Source organism: Bombus vancouverensis, chromosome 1 (assembly GCF_051014615.1).
Source record: "Bombus vancouverensis nearcticus chromosome 1, iyBomVanc1_principal, whole genome shotgun sequence".
Lineage (NCBI taxonomy): Eukaryota > Metazoa > Arthropoda > Insecta > Hymenoptera > Apidae > Bombus > Bombus vancouverensis.
Window position 1 is genome coordinate 6,271,385 of NC_134911.1, and position 22,758 is coordinate 6,294,142.

The 22,758-nt window shown below is 36.5% G+C and overlaps 2 protein-coding genes across 2 annotated transcripts in view; one reads left to right on the forward strand and one right to left on the reverse strand.

The window, feature by feature from the left end:
- Nucleotides 1–5,232, forward strand: eIF3a (eukaryotic translation initiation factor 3 subunit A). The gene is made up of 5 exons (XM_033341657.2): nucleotides 1–207; nucleotides 859–3,528; nucleotides 3,612–3,835; nucleotides 3,917–4,119; nucleotides 4,207–5,232. The coding sequence occupies exons 1-5, from the start codon at nucleotides 159–161 to the stop codon at nucleotides 4,301–4,303; spliced, it is 3,243 nt and encodes a 1,080-aa protein (XP_033197548.1). The 5' UTR covers nucleotides 1–158; the 3' UTR covers nucleotides 4,304–5,232.
- LOC117160723 (uncharacterized) overlaps nucleotides 5,138–22,758 on the reverse strand; it is a 23,159-nt gene continuing 5,538 nt past the window's right edge. The window contains exons 2-7 of the mRNA XM_033341662.2: nucleotides 22,406–22,551; nucleotides 20,125–22,301; nucleotides 16,785–17,051; nucleotides 7,589–7,777; nucleotides 7,209–7,344; nucleotides 5,138–6,492 (exon numbers count right to left, since the gene is read on the reverse strand). Coding sequence (XP_033197553.1) covers nucleotides 6,354–6,492; nucleotides 7,209–7,344; nucleotides 7,589–7,777; nucleotides 16,785–17,007 — 687 coding nt within the window. The 5' untranslated portion in view covers nucleotides 17,008–17,051; nucleotides 20,125–22,301; nucleotides 22,406–22,551 and the 3' untranslated portion in view covers nucleotides 5,138–6,353. The remainder of the gene's footprint in view (nucleotides 6,493–7,208; nucleotides 7,345–7,588; nucleotides 7,778–16,784; nucleotides 17,052–20,124; nucleotides 22,302–22,405; nucleotides 22,552–22,758) is intronic.

The window sequence follows — 22,758 nt, forward strand, 5'->3', positions numbered from 1 at the left end:
TTTCCGTAGTTTCCGCCTTTCATCCGGTACACGCGGTCGAGGTACGCCGTGATAAACGTCGTATAATTAAAAGAAAATATATCCTAGGTTTTCCATAGAAATTTTTCGAATCCTATGATAGCGTGTATGGTTTGAAATCGACTATATTCCGTGAAGAAATGGCGCGATATGGACAAAGACCTGAGAATGCTCTGAAAAGAGCAAATGGTTCGTATAACTATTTCGTAACAAGAATGACTATGGCCGATACCTATTTAATCTAGAGCTGCAAAAATTCTTTCGTTCCGTTCATCCAAAGATTTTGCGATCCATATCATTTTACTTAACCGTATTTTTACAATATTGGTTAATCGCCATAAGTGGCGTTTCCTACTTGTCATATAACATTCAATATGGCTAAAGTCACGTCTCATTTGACTTTTTTAAAATATTAATTTTGCCCAACCATATGCACTTAGAACGGAATAGTTGCAAAAGGTTAGAGTCTTAAATAGAAAGTATACTATGATTCCGAATGAAATATAATATTCTATTCTTTTATATATGTTTGTTGAAATACAAAGCTTATTAGTTTATGTTAAATAAAGTTGTCTAATATATGTTTTTTTATGTGAACATAAAAAGCTTTATGTGGTAAATGTTCTTTAAATATGTCTTTTCGTGACACTGACCTAACTTTGACATTATTGTATCTCTTTATTTGTTCTGTTACATAAACACTAGCTATAAATTATTCTTAGACAGATATTCTTTAATATGGTTATAATGAAAATGTCACAGTGAATTATTATAAAGCAGAATGATTAATTATCTTTGAAAAAATTTAAAAACATATGTTTCCTTTCTTTTTTGTGACAGAATTCATTGAAGTAGGCAAACCAGCCCGAGCATTAGATACTTTGCAAGAAGTCTTCCGCAATAAAAAATGGACATACAATTGGTCAGAATCGGTATTGGAACCGATAATGTTCAAATACTTGGACTTATGTGTGGAGCTGAAGAAATCGCACATAGCAAAGGAAGGCCTATTTCAGTATCGAAATATGTTCCAATCTGTAAATGTTGGAAGTTTAGAAAATGTCATACGTGGATACTTACGCATGGCAGAAGAAAAAACGAATCAAGCGCGGAAACAGAGTCAACAGGCTGTTATAGATATAGATGATCTTGATAACTTAGCCACGCCTGAAAGCATACTGTTATCGGCAGTCAGTGGCGAAGATGCGCAAGATCGAAGTGATCGCACTATTCTGACGCCATGGGTGAAATTTCTATGGGAATCTTATTGCCAGTGCTTAGAATTATTAAGAACCAATGCTCATGTTGAAACGTTGTATCATGATATCGCACGTATGGCCTTCCAGTTTTGTCTTGAATATAATCGTAAGACTGAATTTCGTAAATTGTGCGAAAAACTACGCAAACACTTAGAGGAGATTTGTAAACTACCGGCGCTAGTTTCAAACGTTTCCATGAACAGGGCGGAGACGCAACAGCTAAATTTGGAAACGCGTTTGAATCAACTTGATTCTGCAATACAAATGGAGCTGTGGCAAGAAGCATTCAAATCCTCCGAAGATGTACATGGTATGATGAATTTATCTAAGAAACTTCCAGTACCAAAAACCATGGCCAACTATTACCAGAAATTAGCCATGGTTTTCTGGAAGGCAGGTAACTATCTATTCCATGCTGCCGCATTGTTTAAATTGCTGCAACTCTCCCGCGAAATGAAAAAGAATATGTCTTTGGAAGAACAGCAGAGAATGGCCAATCGTGTCTTATTGGCCACCCTATCTATCCCACTGCCATCAGCGCACCCTGAATTTGATCGTTTTATAGAAACAGACAAGAGTCCATTAGAGAAAGCTCAGAAACTTGCTACACTTCTAGGACTCACTCAGCCACCAACGAGAGTTTCCTTGCTTAAAGACATTGTTCGCTTGAACATTGTTAATTTAGCATCACCACAATTGCAAGAATTGTATTCATGGCTTGAGGTCGAGTTTCATCCTTTGGAGCTATGTAGCCGAGTAGATTCTGTCATTCAAACGCTACAAGCAGACGAAAATAGTCCATTGATTCAGTATGTCCCAGCTTTACAAGATGTAACACTTGTACGTCTGGTTCATCAAATATCGCAGGTTTATCAAACGATACAATTCGCTAGGCTTTTGGAACTCGCCAAATTTACGACAGACTTTCACCTAGAACGTCTGCTGGTGGATTGTGTAAGATACAACGACATGCAGATAAGGATTAGTCATGGAAAGAAATGTGTGCACTTTGGAGTTGATTTGTCGGAAGCTCAGAGAGAAGATCATCCCGATGGTCCCGTGTTACAAGCAATGCCTTCTGAACAGATTCGCTGTCAACTTGTAAATATGGCCACCGTGCTGCATCGAGCGATCAATATTATTAATCCGAATAAGAAGAAGATGGAGCGAGAGAAATTGCGTTCCGCCATGGTAAGCCATTATCATGAAACCAAAATGAAAGAACACCAGAGAATCCTAGGAAGACACAAGATTATAGAAGAAAGAAAAGAATATATTGAACATATTAATACAGTCCGTGAGGAAGAGGAAATGCGAAGGCAGGAAGAGCTCCAGAGACAGCAAATGTTAGCAGAGCAGAAGAGACTCGAACAAGAGAGAGAAGAACGTGAGAGGAAGCGACAACAGAGTGAAATCCAACAGATCAAGGATAGACATTTGAAGGAAAAGATGCAACAGATATCTCAAACTAGTCATGGTCAGAAGGTACTGAAGAAATTGGATGAAGATGAAATCAAGAAACTAGATGCAGAACAAATTGCAGCTCGAGAAGCCGAAGAATTGCAGAAAGAACGTAGGGAGATGCAGCAGAAATTGAAGTCACAGGAGAAGAAAATAGATTACCTGGAACGTGCTAAACGTTTAGAAGAAATACCACTACTAGAGAAAGCAGTCGAAGAAAAAATGGAATTAGCTAAACAACGCTGGGAACAACAGGAAGCTGAACGAATTGCTGCAGCCATTGAGGAGAGACAGCAGGCTGTTGCTACTCGTGAACGTATGGCAAGGATGAAGGAGGATCATGATATTTTCTTAGCGAAAATTTTGGCCGAACGTAAGAGTATTTATTTAGAGAAGTTGAAAGAATTTGAGAGAGTATTGAACGAGGAGAGAGTTAGCAGATTGCTGAAACGTAAGATGGAGCGTAAGGCTGAAAGAAAAGCAAAATGGGAGAAGGAACGAGCTGAAGCTATTGAAAGAAGACGTCTAGAGGAATTGCGTATTAAACAGGAGGAAGAGAAACGACGTTTGGAGGAGGAAAGAGCTAAGAGAGAAGAGGAAGAGAGATTGAGACGCGCAGAGGAAGAAGCGAGGGAAGCTGAACGTCTAGCTAAGATTGAAAAACAGGCAGAGATTACTAGGGCTAGAGAAGCTGAAATAGAACGAAAGTTAGAAGAGGAGAGACAAAGGGACAAAGAAATAACCAGATGGAGAGGAGGTGGAGAACGTCATCGTATACCAGAAAGGCCAGGTGCATTTCTACGCTTTATTGTTCAAACATGCTTTAAGGATTATATGATTATATGATATTATCTACATTTTATTTGATTACAGTTGAAATGTCATGGCGTCGTCCTGTTGATACAAAAGATGACGGTATGAAGGAAGAATCCACTCGCTGGAAAAGACGGGACGCGAGAGAGGGACAAGATAATAAATGGCGAAGGGATGACGATAAACCGAAGAAAGATACCATCGAGAGATGGAGAAAAGACGATTACGATAAGGATGATACAAGGGATCGGATAGATAAAGATCGTGGAATGGATGGACGTCCAGTAAGTATAAAATAATTGTATAAAAGCTTTACCGAATCATAAATAAAACATACTTTCAACTTACTTAACAATATTTTACAGATGCGTGACATTCCACGTGATCCGTTATCTGATGGACCTCGTAATCGTGGCAGAATGCCTGATCGTCGTGGAGGTGGTGGCGGCGGTGGTGGTGGCGGAGGTGGTGGCGGCGGTGGCGGTGGTAGAACGCGTAGTCAAAATTGGCGCGATAAAAGCGATACAATACAAAATTCGCCTCGAGACTTTCCAAGACGCGATGAAAAGTGACTATATTTTCATTAATTCAAAAATTAATTTTACAAATTTTAATTTTGAAATGAGTATGCTATTAAATATTTTTAAATTAATAGGCGAGATGATACTAAAGATGATAGACTTCCACCAAAACACGATGAGAGAAGACGACCGCCTGAAGACGATGGATGGTCACAGGTGAGCCGGCGTTAATAGATGGCAGAGGTTAAAAGTCTCAAGAAATTAATGAAATTTTCTTGTATCCTAACTGCTACATCAATTTTTTTATAAAACCGGTACACATGGCGTGGTACCTTTTCCTTGGAAAAAGACGAAAGAAATAACAAATCGTGTGATTTTAACCCTTTGCGGACGAGACCGCTTGAAGAGCAAGCGTCGCTGTGGACGAGAGGTATTTTCGCGCACAGTTGAAAAAATATACACGTTGAACGTTTGCGTTAATCATTGTTGAGGATTGTATTATTTTCATTAATATTTAGTTCATCATCAGTGTCACTATTACTAGAAATATTGAAACGTCTGACCCGATTCATTGTTGAACGGAGTTCGTTTCCACTGTCTGAAGCATTGTCTTCGTCTTCTATCTTGTCAGGTTCAAAATAATGTTCGTCATCACTACTATCACTATCGAACATGTCCTTTCTGGAACTTTTAGGCATCGTGTATAAGGTATTATAAATAATATATAAAAAGCTTTCTGATTCATCTGGTAATGCCATTGAAAGATTGAAATTCGTTCTGACTCGACCATCACCCTGCATGCATCCTTAAGCATAAATATGCTTAAGATTATCGCTCAGAAAAAATAAACGTCCACTTCAAAATAACTGTCCGAAACTGTGAACAGATTCAGGCGGCTATTTGCCGACACTCGTCCGCAAAGGGTTAAAAGATCTACATAAAGTAATCTTCGGCGCTCATCCGAAGCAACGATATTTAGCATTATGTAATAATGCAACAAAGTTTTGAAACATAAAACATAAGGACAGACCTCTTTATTGTGGTATAAATGAAGATCTACGCATCTTATCCGTATTGTCTTTTTAATTGTTTTATTACATTTATGATATAGTTAATAATTAAGATACTACGTAATAAATAAATCACTACAGAGTATCAAACTCCGTTTCTATTTACAACCTATGAAACTTAATGAACAGAATATTCATGAAATCTTGAGTTAAGTTGACTTTTTTGTCGCTGCCGACAAACGTACAGATAGAAAACATGAACACACTATTTATTATCTATTTTCTGTTTCATTTACCTAAACGGCAAGAAATATATATACTACCCTTCTTATAATTCTAATTGTTAATCATACTGTACGCAAGAAAAGGGCTAGAAGTTTCTAAAAAGGGAGGAAGATTAATTTAAGCATTAATAAATGCGCGTATAAAACTAGATATTTCAAACGCAAGGAAGATTAGAAAAAACAATGAAGATATTTAGAGAAGACATCGACCGACGTGATTCAATGACGATGGCCGAAATATACTGTTATTATAATAAAACAAATCGCGATGCACTGTCGCATAGGTATACGTATATATTTATATCTGATATTTCTCGAAATTGTTACACGAAAATATAGATATAGTTCATCATGTATAGTATACACTTTGTCACACGCGTACTCAACTGTTCAAAATGTTTTGAATCACGCAATATTACGGTGCAAGCTCATAACTCCGTGTAGAAACGATCAATTACATGGCCTGGTTTCCACTCTTGGTAATTTCAGCGGTCTGAAAAGCTCGCGGTCATATTTTTTTAAATAAAAGCGTTCAGCCGGAAACTACATTCTGATCAGATCGTTACAAAAATCGTGTTTCCACCTTTGCACTCGGTTTAGTGAAATTTTAGTTTGGATTTCGCGTTTCATTTATTCTTAAATGTTTCAACAAATTCATGATCCGAATATCGGACAATAATTGTATTATATAAATCGAAGGTTTTTTTTAACATTCTTCAAATTTCACACTGAAGCTTTAACACGATTTAAGTGGTAATACCGTTAACGTGCTTGCTCTTCCTTTTTTTTTTTACATTACGATGCTAAGTATGCTAACAAACATCTAGGAACTTGTCTTTTCTCGAATAGCAGAAATATCGTAGCCAGCTCTCTGCTTAATCGACTCCTGTTGCCTCGACACACGCTAACAAATATGAGCAGCACTCTGTGTAATTTTTGTAATGGATCTCTTCTGTCTTTGAGTCCTCGTCTCAAGAGCCTTGGGATTCAATACAGCATTATTGCCGCGGCGGTCTTTTCCTCCAGTGCGGGAATTGTCTCTAGGCGTTCGATTTTGTCTCGTCCTGAGCCCCAGCCTACCAATGCTATGCTGATTAAATGCACCACACCAGCACAAACAACCAGCCTGAAAGAAGAGCAATGGAATGAGAAAATTCAGAGGTTAAATTTCAAATATACCTCTAGAAACCTAAATAATTTTCTGTATTTCATTTTTTCTACGCTTTGACTGTTGTAACTTAACAATGATTAGAAGAAGGAAAGTTACATTAGATATAACTACATATCTAAAATCAGATAAATTCTCAAGGACACTTTCCTTACCGTATTAATACATGCAGAAATAACAAGTAGATCGTAGATCTTTATGCAAATTTATATTTTTTATGAATACAATTTAAAAAATGCCACTTAGATAAAGTATTATTGTGTATATATTATTGATTTATATATTGTGTAAGTTTTTGCACATTTAAATTTTCCATAAATGCATAAACATTTGTAGTCTGACAATAAACATATCTCTTTTCTTAATCCTTAGAATGATAAAAGTAAAATAATTTGAACGTTTAAAAGATAAGATACTTCACACTACAAATTATAAATTAACTTAAATTGAATAGTATTCTACAAAGCTGCAAGTTTCACACTTTGCATTCACTGCTCGTTATTTGAAAAGGCTGGACTTTTACTGGAAATCGAAAAACATTCACAATATCGAATGGCGTGCATAAAACTTGCAAACAACTACGAAAATGCGAGAGATCATCGATGAGGCTTGACTGAGGATTTCTATTGTGAATGCAAGCATGCTATCGAGCAGAAGAATGAAAAGTCTCTTACCAAAATGAATAACCAAGCTCGGCAGAACCTTCGCTGGTCCACATATTATCAATGTCCTCCTTTGGAAGCACGTTGAAGTATAGCTTCGTGTAATACTGCGCCAGCCAAGTACTCGTACTCGCCATGCACATTAGTACTGAATCAAATATCAATTAGCTTATTATTTCAAATTTTACGTATTATAATATAATTGATCCAATGAATTTTAACCAATTTTCAAATTGCAATTGTGTTAATATCTTGAATTTTTTATAATATTCTGATGTACTGATACGATAAATTTTATTTAATTTTTGAAAAAGATTGCTTCTTTGCTACTTTAACTTTAAAGTAATTTATTTGTATGAAGTATTTGAAATTAAATACTTTCATCGACGTACGTGTTAAGATATTTATAAAATATACTCCAGGGTCAGAAAGGATCTTAGATCTAGGAGAAGTGGCTGTGTTCAAAACGGCGAGTAGAGCAGCCAGGCCAGCGGTGACAAGTGCAGCCGAGGTTGTTGTTAGAGTGCTGATCCACAGTCCCCAGGACATCACTGTCGGATCTTGCTTGATCATTTGGGGTACTGAAACGAAACAAACGATTATTTTTATGCGATAACTTTAATAATAGCGTTTCAACGTTCCTAGTGGCAGCAGTAAAAATCAACGATGCGGACCTCGTTATCTCGCATTTATATTTCAGTCATTTGCATTTAAATACTGCGATATTTTCTATATTATCAAATTATAATTAAAAATAACAAAATAACAAGCAAAAAGTCTGTAGACTAAAAAAAGAGTGTTTAATTTCCCTAGAAAAAAAGAAGTAATTAAATTGCAAATAGTTAATAAAATCGAGCCGATCAAATTAGAGCAAAGTATGTTGAAAACCAAACTAATCTACAAATCAATTATTATAATTGCTATAATAAACTCTTATTATCATTAATCAACGTTTCATTAGCATATTATTAATGTACGGGGTCCATTATTATCGTTGAAAAAGTCTCCATGCATTTCAGAGTTCAATTTTTCTCAGCAAACCGAATCCCACTTTGGGTTGACGTGCAAACTGAAGCTATCGTGGTACGTAATGAATAATTAAGCGTGCAGTAAATACTCTTGCTTTGGCTAGTTCAAGTTATATTGCATCGCAAATAACGGACTATTTAATTAGCCGCGGGCGGGATTCTCAGTGAATCGCCAAGTTAACAACTTGCGTCCACGAAAGGACATCCGAGGAATTTCTCAAGAGCTGCACCCTTTCTTGTGTTCGACGTTTACTCCAAGCACTCAGTTCCAGCACACAAAACGACCATATTTTACCTTAATAAAGAATAAATTCTTCAATTACAGTAGTTTGCCTTAATAATTTTGTTCAGCCACAAGGAAAAGATTTTTGTAGGTATGTAGGTGAAAAGAATCATTCAAATAAATATGTTCTCTCTAAAACAATCTAATCTAATAATAATAAGTGGGATATTGAAGTAATTTTTGGTAACCTTTGGTTGCTTGAGGGCTAAATCCGTAATTATTAAAATACTCTTTGTTCAACCATACCATTAATCCATTAAATATAATGAATTCGATTTGAAATCATGAAAAGAAATTTGTACTATTCATAAGGGAGGATTCCTTTTAATTCAAGAAATATATTTAATATTATATATTTCATATTTCAAAAATATATTTTTTATATCTATAAAAAATCAACATCCATAGAAGATCAATGAAAATATGTAAATTGTATAATTTCAAGGGAAGAAATTGGAAGTTGATAGATCAGGGTACCAACCTTGTAGAACACACACAAAAAGAGAAGTGTACAGAGATTATTATGACCAGACAAAAGCAAGGAAATATATAATCTAGGACTTTCAGTGTCTTTAAAATCAAATTCAAGATTATCAAACATAAGGAACAAGAAAAGAAGAAATGTACGATACATTTCATTTAATCTTAAAGTACCAACAACTACCAACAGTTCTAAAAAAGGAATTTATAAAGATAATTATAACTAGATGAAATGTGATCCAGGACTTTCGTTGGCCGTGAAAGTTTTCCAGGAAAAAGGGTTTTAATATTCCCCGTGGTCAGCATCCGGAGAACAGTCGATGATACGACGTAGCCCGAGCACGTGAAAGTCGACCACGAGGCTCGGTCGTGGATTTTTGCACACTCAGAAACCAGTTTCTGCTCCTATTGTTACAACCGTCGCGGCTATTCTCGCTCACGGAATCTTTCCCTCGGGCCGCATTTCTTTATTCAACCGCTTCTTTTGCGCGTGGGTGTCGCAAAACTTTTTGCCGCTGATGAAATCTCCATCGGGAACGAATTAAAACCGTGTCAGACAGTTCTAGACTCTTACGGCTGTCTGTTCTACTGTTAAGTAATTTAAATAACCGCTGACACCAAACCATTAATCATACAGCGACAAGAAAGAATTTTTTCTTCTTGCGTTCTTCCTTTCCATTTTGAAGAATTTTTATTTAATAAATGGATAAAATGTGTTCTTCATTTAACCTTCTTATATCATCCGACAAATTTTTAAAAAATTTTTAAAAGATCAGAGAATCGACATAGAGTAAAAGATCATTTAATACTACACTGGAACTAATAACTAATATATATAATGACTGGAACTAATGGAACTAATACGTTATCAATATAACGTAGACGTTAATAAATTATCGATATAAAATAGAAATTAATAGATAGATTATTTAACATTAAAATTACCAATCTATATCGTATACTGAAATATATATTAAAATGAAAATTATTAATACGTTTTAAGAAGCACACTACGCTTCCAAATATTCTAGTATCAAAAGAAAGGTCGTTATCGATTTAAAATTCCTCCGTTTTAAGGAATCTACTTTACATCAAATTCTTCATTCTATTTCCAAGTACAAGATTCCAGCAATTAACATCTCGCGAATTCCTCCACCAATAAAGAACCTACGGTTCACAAGAAGGTTAGAATTCAGCTGAAAAATTTATTACCTACGATTGACAAAAAGAAAGAAGGAGATAAATACCATTCAAAAAATAATAAATGCCATTGGCCTTTGTCATTAAGCGCACGTTCGACGAATGATCAAAGAGAATATGCTAGTCGCGTGCATCAGCGCGATTAATTCTTTTCGTGATTATCAATGGACTATATAGTCGAAGAGGAACGGTGAGGGAATTAATAAATGATTACGCCAATTTCATTGCGTCACGCATACCAATGGCTGCCCCGTTGCACGTACAATAAAACGAAGAGGCTGTTATTGACCTCACGTTTCAAGCTAAATAGTAACTATACATGATGGTTGATCGTGCACGCCACGCGACTATCGCTACATACATGATCGAACCGGTACGTGTTCTTCGTGTGTCCCTTTGGGACCATTCCGTGGCTATATGAAAGAGAAACGTTTCTCATGACGCGTGCCAACAATGTCATTGTTCTTATCGGGGGAGAGACGGCTGAACCTGATTCCACGCTGGCTCCATCTATATAACTGCTTTCACACGCATATACGCGGAATTGGGCAGTAGCGTTGAAGTATTACTCAGATTAGTCAAGTCATTTGAAGATTCGAATTATTCAAGTTGCTTAAGGATTTCAATTATTTGGCTTAACTGAAATTCGAATTTTTCGAGCTATTTGAAGATTTATATCATTCATGTTAGTCAAAAATTCAGATTAGATAGGGAGAAAGAATCGTTTTCGATCTATGGTTCCTTCGAGACTTTCGTCACTTGTAATGGGAGGAACACGTTCCAATAAACAAAAATTTAATCTTGGATTTTTCATGATCATGGCCGCATTTGCATCAACGTTTTCTTACGAACCTCCCTCGATCTGGAAGTGAGTAGAATCACGTTACGATTCTCGTTACACTTATATTTCTTACACATTGTATATATCTCTTTGAATATTGTACAATATCTTGTATATAATGTAAAGATAGATCCGAGGATTCATATAAAAAGTAGACGTCACTATCGTGAATAAGAAATTGTCCACAATGTACAGTTTCAACAGGAGATTGTTATTCGATACGTAGCTGGTCATTACTGAATCGTAATACGAGAAGGTGATAAAGAAAATATTGCCCCTGTGAAGAGAGAGTCATCTGTAATAAGAATTGCAATGTGGTTGATACTCTACACTTAGCTGCCACTGGGTCAAACTGCTTGGCCATGAGAGTGCAATTACCGTTCTGCTACATTCTCCGATTTCCATAGATATGCTCTGTGTACATTGAACATCAAACTTATCGGTCATCGTAACACAAAGCATTTCTAAAACCTTCACATCGTAAAAGTATTACAAATTATTTATAATCAAAAGCATTAAACGAAAGTTAACTACAAATGATCTGCGATCAAAAATATTAAACAACATTATCCCGTTAAAAAATTCCAGTATTCTATACGTATAACAATTCACTAGATGAAATATATCAGGATGCTCTGGATATTTTTCAAGGATATCCTTCAGTCTTCATTAGCTGCTCTACAGATCAGACTTCTTCGAAGATCGAGACCAGAATATCAAGTTCTTGTTACACGGTGAAGATTTTGTGAACGAACAGAAACTGGGCAAAAAAAGACACTGCACTTCCAGATCGAGAATGCAATATGAAATGGTTGCTGAGAGAAACGAATATGTCGAGGCGGGCGGGAAATGCTACGAGGAAATTGGATCTGTAGATCGAGCGTCCAATACGAAACTTGTAGAAAAAAAGATAATGAAAATTTCAGATATAGGTGTAACTAGATAAAAAAAAATATCACCATACCTTTATATTATCTGATGTTGCAGAACTATTTTCTGATTACTGTAACCAGGTTAAATTTGAAAGGAAATTTACATTCACTATTTTTCTTCAGCTGACTAATTTTAGATCTTGTTTATCTAATTCAAGTTTCTATCAAAATCCCTTACTCTCTTTAGTCCCTAACCTCCCTTACTCCCTAACCTCCACGTCAAACTTTCTAACCTAAAATGCAAATGTACAATATGTATGTTCCTTTATAAATTGCAATATAGAAATACATATTTAGAAAGCCTAAAATACAAATAGGTATAGCTTTACATAAAAAATAAGTAAGCGACTATCTACCATCTAATAGGAACCAATTTAGGCCATAAACAGGCAAAGTAACGAGGATATACCATTTCGCCGGTACTGGGCAGGTTTTTGCGTCCGGTCTGCCGCGAAAATTATGCCGAGACCGAAGTGCGTGAGACGAACCGTTATACACGGTGAGCCCGTAAAATTGTTATTCAAATGTTTCAGCTGGCGGACAGTGTACCCCATGGATTACGTGAATATACCGGCTGAGTCCACGTTGAGGGTAAGATGCTAGGGGGGAACGGATGTTTTCGCTCGAGTGCTCGACCGGCATTGTACCGCCGCTTATGGCACGATAACAGTTTCCTCCGGCAATAACGATTTCAGTATCAGGATGACAAGACACGCGAGCATTATGAACACTCTTGTTATTCGAATTCGGCCGTGAAGCTGGCGAAAAATCATGGATAGATAACGAATCGAGAATTCCTCGCATTTCCAGCATTTTTCTCATATGTATGTATAGATAGATATTCTTGTATGTATATGTACATGAATATGGATGTAATAGATTTATCATTATAGTAAACTGTGTCAAAATGTGTACCATAGTTTATGTTTAGCTAGTTTTTGTACCTTTTTTGTTTGTTAATAAATATTTGAAATTAATATTGGCTGGATAGATATTCTTGTACGTATATGTACATGAATATGGATGTAATACATTTATTATTATAGTAAACTGTGTCAAAATGTATACCATAGTTTATGTTTAGCTAGTTTTTGTACCTTTTTTGTTTGTTAATAAATATTTGAAATTAATATTGGCTGGATAGATATTCTTGTACGTATATGTACATGAATATGGATGTAATACATTTATTATTATAGTAAACTGTGTCAAAATGTGTACCATAGTTTATGTTTAGCTAGTTTTTGTACATTTTTTGTTTGTTAATAAATATTTGAAATTTCATGTCAGATTTATTACAATCAATATTGGCTGGTTCATATATTTTCAAAACGCTGCCCTCTCTCTCTCTCTCTCTCTCAGCATTCAAAGTATGAATTCACCTGACACATATTTATTTATCTCTATGGTAAAAATATTGAAAATGAATGTTCAAAAAGGAGTCTAGACAGACTGGCCCATTTCATTCTATAAATGCTAATACTTCAGAATTTATGTTCAATTGGAAGGACAGATAACGTCCATTGAGTCTGCAGTAGAAATATCAATAGAAACATATTAATTAATTTGCTTTGTTCAATATGTAACTTCTAAGCTCCTACTTCAGTATCACTTATAGGTAAAAATAGGCTGTCCTGCATACTGTATTTGAATTTAACTAGTCCAGAAATTCACTCGTGAATTATATTTAATAATCCGCTAGCAAATTACTATCGCTATATGTACATGCTACGTATTATCGTTTCTGGTGAACGGCTCATTTTCTAAGGAGTACATCAGATTTTGATTCCACCAGCTCGACCAATGTGTATAACCTGGAATAATATCCAGTGGACGAGTTATCGTCGCGGAGAACCGCATGGAGGGAGATTCTCCGGTGCTTCAGGTACCCAATGTGATACTGGGACCATAAATTCTGCCGGATAGTTGGCCAGACCAGGAGAATCTCATTCGGCATAACTGTACCTGCACGCGATTTCTGTGGGAGATGGTGAACGGCAGAGTCGCGCGTATCTCCCATAAATCTACTATTTGATAATCGGCGTGCTCGGATTAGTTTCGTTCGACCGTGTTACACGATCGAGGCTCCGATTCGTTAACGCGTCCATTGGCAATGATGGTCATCGATGACCCACGTTACTAAAATTTTAGAATGCACTGTCACCCGAATTTTATATACTTCTCACTTTTCAATCGCGACAAATTAAAATACATCATACGCCATAACATTTAACTTTTGCAAATTTTATTTTAATTACAAAATACTATGTAACAATAAGTTGTTCACATTACTCAACATTCTTTAATCCATATATGTAATTTATTTTAACCATTTTAACAAATGCAGTAAAACATGTGTTACATAGTAGCAGACAACATAGATTTCATGGACTACAGGATCTTCAATAATGCGAACGATTTAGCTTATCAGACAAAAAAAGCACAAATACGACAATTAGCAGAAATTAAATGTTATGTGTACATTTCAATCTATTCTGTAAGTCTATTGAGCTATCCATGATTTCTAAACATGACTTGAATGCAGGATTTTTTGGTCTTCTTAGTATATATCTATTCTATCTGTTTCATCAACAGGATAAAGACACAAGGATGACAGCTGCAGGATATAAATTACGTATAGAATTTTCCAATCTTCTCGGGGCAATTATCTGAAACGTTTTAGAGAAGTGGTTGAATAATAAAGTCATACCGATCGAGGTAAGATAAAGATAAGTATATGGATAAATATATACTGCTGCAATCACAATTGATTATCGATTGGTGTCATTGTAGGTAGCACACAGATAATAGAGACAGACTGTCGTGATTGGTTGTTCTTTCGAAGATAAGATCACCCTCCTTGCGTCGAATGAAAGTTATGTAAAACGCGTTGTTGGTGAGAAACTCGTCAGAAACTCAGATTAGCCAACGGTGAACAGATTGAATAATTTAACAGATCAGTGTCCGTGTCCAGTACACGGTCGTGTTGAAAAACTACGTGGTCAGTGTTTTAAATCATAAACTTCATCGTAAATTGAATTGTGCAAATAGCACCGATGTTTCCTGGTAATCTTCGTGGCAAGCAATCACGTATACCCAATACGAGCACGCATTCTAGATGCTTGAAAAACCCTTCGGTTACTCGATTACGAAAAAACAAGCGAAAATCATAGGGGAAACGTATGACAGCCGGTTTTGTTGATTTTTTCAATTTGTTACTCAGTGGATAAAAGAAAATATTTTAATGTAGGAAAAAGAAGATAGTATGGGACAAATGTGATGAGCTACACTTTTTGTTTCTCACAGTGAAGCAATTCTGGAATTCCATACACTGTTGACTAGTTCTATATTACTTAAATTACTCTTTAATTCGATTTACAGATGAAACATGGGCACGTGCTATATGTTTGTAATTGATTGATATTTATAATTTCACAGATATTAATATATATTCCTAGATTTTTGATACTGATGTATAATTTATATATTGATAATTCAATATTTACTTAAATTATCTAACATTATTCTACATGTAGATACATAACTTTTTAAATATTCAAGAAGATGGCAAAAACATATATAATGAAAATCTGAAAATCAAATGAAGAGATAGTTTTAACAAGACGTAGAATTAGTCGACGATATATTGGATTTTGATAATTGTTCTCCCATAAAAGGCAGGATATTTTCTTCACCTTCGACTTCCAAAAATGAAATGCATGAAACATTTTGTAGAACGACGATATTGAAAGCTATTAAGATAATTATTAATACCAAAACGCAGCTATCCATTAGTGGAACGCAACTGTAAATGGTTTAATGATTACAGAAACCGTAGAGTACATAATAGCCTCTGTACCTGGAAGCTTCGGTTTAAAGTACAATGTATGAAAGACTGCAGAAACCACTAAATGCACGGAAAGGAGTTCAAGCGTTTAATTACCACTCGGTAATGCATTTGCTGTCGTATAAGCAACATAATAGCTATATGCTCGGTGGAGCAAATATAACACATTGTGAGAAAAAAAAAACGAAGGTACGTAGTAGGAAGAGAAAACGATGGTATCCTTGAATGGAGAGTGTTAACAGTTCAGGGATGAAGGTAAAATCCGATCCATTAACCGTGACGCTTTATCTAACAGAAAGTGGTTCCGATGGTTAGAAGCCATGTGGTGGTTGTTGGCTAAAGTCGAATAGTTTAATGAAGCTGACCACGTTCATAACCGCAAAGTATTTCCCAGAGACTTGTTGCGTTTAATTTTAGATTAATTATTTTTATAGAATAATAGTATATAAACATATATACTCCTGTCATTTCACTAAAAATTTTAATCACACAAATTTTCATTACCTATCTGTCTCAATAGGGCTATACTGACATATTTTACTAGTAACTTCATATTAATTTTCCATACATGTAATCAAAAGAGTCTTAGTGGCTCTTTAAACAACGTCGCAAATGTTCCTCCATTTATAGTATGTATTTATATTTTTATAGAATTTTTTCATTAAAACTATATAGTAATACTTTACTAATAATTATAGATTTTTCCTACACTTGTAGACATAATTTACCTCTCTCTCATATGAACCTGATGGTTGCCATTCAAAGAAGATTGGATGACTATTCTGAGGCGTTGATTAGTAATAAGATCCAATTCAATTGAAAACTCCAAAATGAAATACTTTAAAGCTAAATTATCACGGTGCCCAATAGCCCAATGATACCTGCTAGTTAACAGTTAGATATCAAAGAGTATCCTAATACTTATAACTATATGTATAGTCGATGTACATCATTCAAGAACTATTGGAAGAACTTACCAGAGATATGATATGTCCTCCAGCCATAAGCGACGTTTAGTTCCTTCTTTCCTTGAAGAAGGCCGAAGTGAACTCTGCCAGCACTTTCTTGAGGATTTGGAGTTCTCAAGGGTCGCGCCTCGACCCAATGTTGCGTCACCAGAGCAGCACAAACCAGCCCACCGCCCAGTAACGACAGGAAGAACGTAGCAAAGATCGTGCCCCTTCGGAACATCGACGTCATCCTTGGATCACGGGGCAAGCCAGTCTTCGGATAGTTTGAGATCACTGGACAGAGGAGGAACGAAAGAAGTGGCAAGTCATACCGGATGCGCGGCTCGCATTCCTTTCATTCTGAGAGCGGCCAGCCCATGAAACTTCAATGAAGTTTATATACTGTGACAGGAAACAAGTTTGTGTACGGTGCATTCCATCGTGTAATTAAACTCCGGCACATGAAGCTTCGTACATGATAAGTATGCGTTGTGTTAACTATAAAATCATTGTAGTTCAACAAAGTTGAAATAAACGAGATTTATAAGAGGAAAGTATAGAAATATTTGGGAATAAATGTCGGTGATAGAGCGTAAAAGAAATTACAGGGTCGACATACACAGGGTCCGATTGAATGAGATGTAAAAGCGAGCACACCGTGATTCCTTGTGTAAAAGTAAGGGAAAGATATAGAATAAAACTTTTTCATTTTCGGCTTACTTTTCAATAAAATCGAGTCTGAAAATTAGGTAGGATTAAGTAATCGACAGATGGTCATTGTGCGTGTAAAAATAAGTAAAAAATGTAGAATAAAATCTTTAAAGCTTCATTTTCAAGAAAATAAAGTTTGAATATGTTTAGTTAAAAATCGGTGTAGTACATGCGTGTGACAAATTTTCAATTCTTTTTTCTCGGAAATGAAGCGTCTTGTGAACAAATTTTACTCTGTATCTTTTTCTCTTTTTTACATTTACATTATTTCCGCTTTCACGTGTTATTCGACTGAACCCTGCGTCTACTCGGATATTTGTAGAACTATAATATAGTCTACTTTGGACGATATCTCTCTATAATACGAATTTCAAAACTGATATCGATTTTTTAAAGTGCTTGGTACTCCCAAAATTTTCACTAGCATCTAGAACCACTGATGCTCTTGAAATCCTCTCGAAACCTCAGACCCTTTAGAACATACTCAATTACCCTATACTACTGGAATCTTTGAAACCCTCTGAAACCTCAACTACCACTAGAAAGTTTCGAAGCCAGAGCGCACTAGAAACTTCAAAATATCCCAAAATCTCCGATCTGGAATGCCGTATATGTATTTCAAATCTTTGATCGATCTTTAAATGATTTTTATAGGATTCTCAATTTCTTCATTTTCTTCGATCTCTTCAAATCTTTGAGACCCTCTGCAATCTCAAATATCACGGAAAGCTTTTCAACCTTATGGATTTCTCAGCACTGCTAAGGTCTTCGAAACTGTCTGAAATTACAGATCTCAGTGAAAAATTCAGAACCTGCAACACGCATGAAAGCCTCTAAAGTTATCTCTACTCATCAAAGCGAATAAAAGAGTCTTAACTCCTTACGTTCTCGTGTGCTTTATATCGTAACATAAACCTAGGAGGTGCGTGGAAAAATGTTGTCCTATTCGCTGTCTCTGCTAACTCGTAACTAGTTAGTGCGTACAACTTGTTTCCTTTTGCGAGTAAACGCGAGAACCATTCGGAGACAGCGCATATTTCTCGTCCAAATACGATGTCCTCTGTGTTCGTAGGTTGATTGGAACGACGCCTTATATTTGGACAATGTTCCTTTCTCTGGTGGCGGTTTCTCTTTTCGGCAAAAGCAGCCTGTTGACGCTTTAATCGTGGACAAGACGCTCGACGCGTGGGTATCGGTAGTCTACTTGACGACAGCAACTATTTAAATTATGCCACAGAAACTATGCCGCTTTCGCAACAATTATCCGGTCTGCTAGAAAAATACTGCTGGTGTGAAAGCGCCTAGACCAAATATTACGCTACTTTTCCAGAAACCTTTTTCATCCGTCCGATGAATTACTGTTTTGTCGGAATTCTCAGAGCGATAGGATTGTACGAAGCAGATGAAAAGTGTTTGGAAAAAGAATATAGAGAGTGAAGTCGAATTTCCGAAACATATTGTACTCGTCAAAGTGAACAGTATAGAATAAATAGGATACATTATTCTTTCGATAATAAAAATTTATAGAGTGCTTATCTGACGATATTTAATCTGCAGGCTATTCTAAAGGAAAAAGGATGAAAGGAAGCAAGGCCAGTGAATAACAAGCAACCTATCAAACATCGAATTCACACAGCGTATCCGACAGCTTATTAAACGACAACATCAACGTAGCAATTATTTTAATTCTCCAATTATTTCGAGCATTAAAGTTCATCCTTCTCCTGCTTTCCTTTCGTTCAGCAGCTCGGTCATTTTGTCAAGACACTCTCAAAATGGTTTTGTGAAGCATAAATTGATCATTTCAACGGCTTTTGTCATATTTAGAAAGATAATATATCTAAAGCTTAGCACGTTGTAAAAAGGTCAAGCTGAACTCGATTACTGCAAATTCAATACAAAATTTTCTACTTTACGTACAATATTTAATATAAATATATCGAGATAGAGATGTTATTAAACTTTGGATTGCGAGAATATAAAAGCAGAAATTTTATATTCGTAAGCAAATTACGACCAGCTTTTGAATTGAATCTATCGAGTGACACGATAAAACACGGTACAATATTCAATTAAGTCGAACAACGAAATGTTAACGCGTTACATTCGCGCGTGTATTTCAAACACAAATCAGCTGAAACGTGCTTTTCAGGAAAAGCGGAAACCTATCTGGAAACGTCGCAAAAGTGACTTGTATTAAACACATCGTTTTGGCAAAAAACATGTACCTTAAATTTTACCAAAGTGAGGGGAGAACGAAGAATCGCTCTCTTGGTCTATACGTCTTAGTATAGAACAGAATTATCTCAAGTTGTGACATATTTTCAAAACACACGTGCGATATGCAGTGAGAGTCAAAGGTTCAACATGCACCTTGAAGGCACAAAATTTATTCAAAAACTTTTGTTATAAATAAAATTGTATAAGTTAAAAACGCATGAATGTGGCACATATAAATTGAAAATGGATTGACAGAAAGGATGTAAAATACGCAGGATTACAAATTAATAATAAAAACGATCATACGTAAACCAATATTACACGAACATCATTTTTCTACGGTGTATCGCTCACTTTTGACTCTCACTATCGATTCTCTAAATGTCACCTACAATGATGTATATATTTAGATGAAGAAAAATATGATGATAAATACCTTGCCCCTGGCTCTCGACAAAGTGCACCTGGCTGAGGCTTCTCGAGAACTCGCCCTGCTTGACCTTCTGCGAGAAGTCGCCGTTGCCGAGCCTCTTGGAAAACTTGACGCGACAGTTGCTCCGAGGTTTGCCTGGCCTCAGCAGCGACGATGGCCTCGGTCTCTTGGCGAACGTGTACGGGATAGTATAGGGCTGTGCTACGTAAAAGTAAATCGGCCGATAGTCTTCATGGAGATGAGACTGCACGAACCCGCCGTTCGTCGGATAGCTGTTGTACACGCTCGGTGCTCCGTTGCTATAAGCGTACGAGCCCGTGTAGTGGATACCGTAGTGGTTCGCCGTGTTTCGTGACTTCCTTTCCACCGTTTTGAAAAAAAGTGTCCCTTTCGTCGGACACTGTCCTTAACTTAATAAAACTCCTCGACAAGCGTCAATATACCTGCTGTACAATTCAATTGCTCTATCCAGTATACGGTTGATTAAGTACTAATGAAATAGTTTCTTATTTTCGTCTACTAGTCGACTACGACAGGATCGTTACGTTATTAAAATTGTTCAACAAGTTCTGCAGAGTTGTTGCTCAACTGAATTTCTCTATTGACTATAGTACTAAATTAATGAAATACCGTCTTATACTTCGTTTACTATTCAGCTGCTGTTAGTTCTGTCATTAGAGGAAGTACTTCGATGGACAGAATCTTAATATTATTGAAATTGTTTGACGATCGTCGCTAGATTTGTTGCTCAATTCAATTTTGCTGTTTGATAATTAATAAATTGCTGTCTTATATTCCGTTTACTACTTGTCTATTACTAGTCTTGTTACTAGACGCTGTCCTTTCCTTTTCCTCTCTTCTTTTTTTCTAAATTATACAAGTACAGCACCGTAACAGCTAGTTTTTCTATAATTCCTCACAAGATCGAAGTCGAACTTAGTTGCGTTTCTTTCTACTTCTTCGTGACTTCTCTCTCGCCACAGTTGTTAACCTTTTGATGAACCGCGTAACAAGTGTCTGAATGATTGATCGCTTTCTTGGTTCCTTCAAACGTTCCTCAAGATCGAGATTACTTTTCTTTTGAGCAAAGAGGTATTCGATGGTCTATCAATAAAAATTTTAGGTGGATCCGTTTCGTCGGATGAAGGAAACTGGAGCTGGTTATTCTTTCGGCAGTCGAAGAAAGAGCAGTAAGAAAGAGAAGAGAGAGAGAGAGAAAGGGAGAGGAATAAAAAGGAACCCTTCTGGCGCCCGAACGGAAATTCCTTTCCGGCGATTCTTTATCAAGGGACGTGATTCAAGCCAGCAATTGAATTTTTCACTGGGACCGTCCGTTCCGTGTGCAGGAGAGATTGTTTTCCCGTAAGATCCTCTGCTCCACGCTGCGGGTATTCTAAATGAGAAAGTCGCCCCCTCTCCGCTTCTTTCCCGCTTAATTGTCAATTAAGTGTGCTCGCATATACGTGTCTAAAAGTTTCCAACCCTCTGACCACCGTCAGTTTCCAGTTAACTTAGAAACGTTGTAATTTGCATGTAAGAGTGAAGCGTGGCCTTGTCGTTGTTTTCCCGCGTATGTTTCCCTCCCAGCTGCTTTGAATAGTAAAGGGAGATCCTTCTAAAGTTAACGGTCCCTTAGTATCCTCTTTTTTCATGAATATTCTCGCGCTGCTTTTCATGTCATATCCTTGAATCCTTCACTCTCCTCCCTCGACCCCCTTTCTTTTTCCTTTTCTATCCTCTACCTTTCTATCTTTTAACGACCACTTAGCTACACGAAGCGTTCTTTACCAAGCACGAGGTTAAAATCCCAAAGAGCTATTAAGATTCTCTTTTCGAATTAAAATTTGAACGTGCCCGTTACGACAACGCGAAGCTTCCGGCGCATAGTAATCGCATTAATTGGACCACGTTCGTTCCGGTGAAAATCGTAAAAAGCTTAACGAACGCCTCTCTCTCTCTTTCTCTCTCTCTCTCTCTCTTTCTCTCTCCGTTTATCCGATACACTTCTTGCATCAGAGAGGTGCCACGAGTGGCAATAAGTATAGGCTCGGCGATAAGCTAAGGACTATGCCGGAATTAGAAGAGAGGGGAAAAAACTCCGAGATTCTGGACTCTGGTCGTTTCTTCGATCTTGTAATAAACTGCAGAATCTGCGACGGACGATCAGCACATGTACGAGTCTGAAATTGTGTCAAGCCATATATCGTGTTTCACCTTTTGGACCGAATTATTTCTTTCTTTTCTCTTTTTATTTCTTTCGTTTTTTTTTCTTTTTTTTTTTTACCGCAAGTTATTGTGCAGAATGTCAAGCGATTTTGTATCCACGATGCTTCGGAATTCTTCTCGAATACCGCTCGGAGTCCAGATTTCTCGACGACGACGACGTGCAGCGTGATCTTTTCTTCCTCTCACCGTTTCACGTTGTGTCAACTGTAAACAATGCGGTTCCACGTAAGTCGCGCGCTCGAAAACAACATGTATATATATATATATACATACAATGGAGACGGACAAAAGAGAGATTTTTCCCTGCAAATTCTTTCATCTTGAATCTTAAGTATATCTAAATTAGAATCTTGCATTTAAGTACTTTATGATTAAAAATTTCATATGAACATTTTTTTCTATTGTATTCTA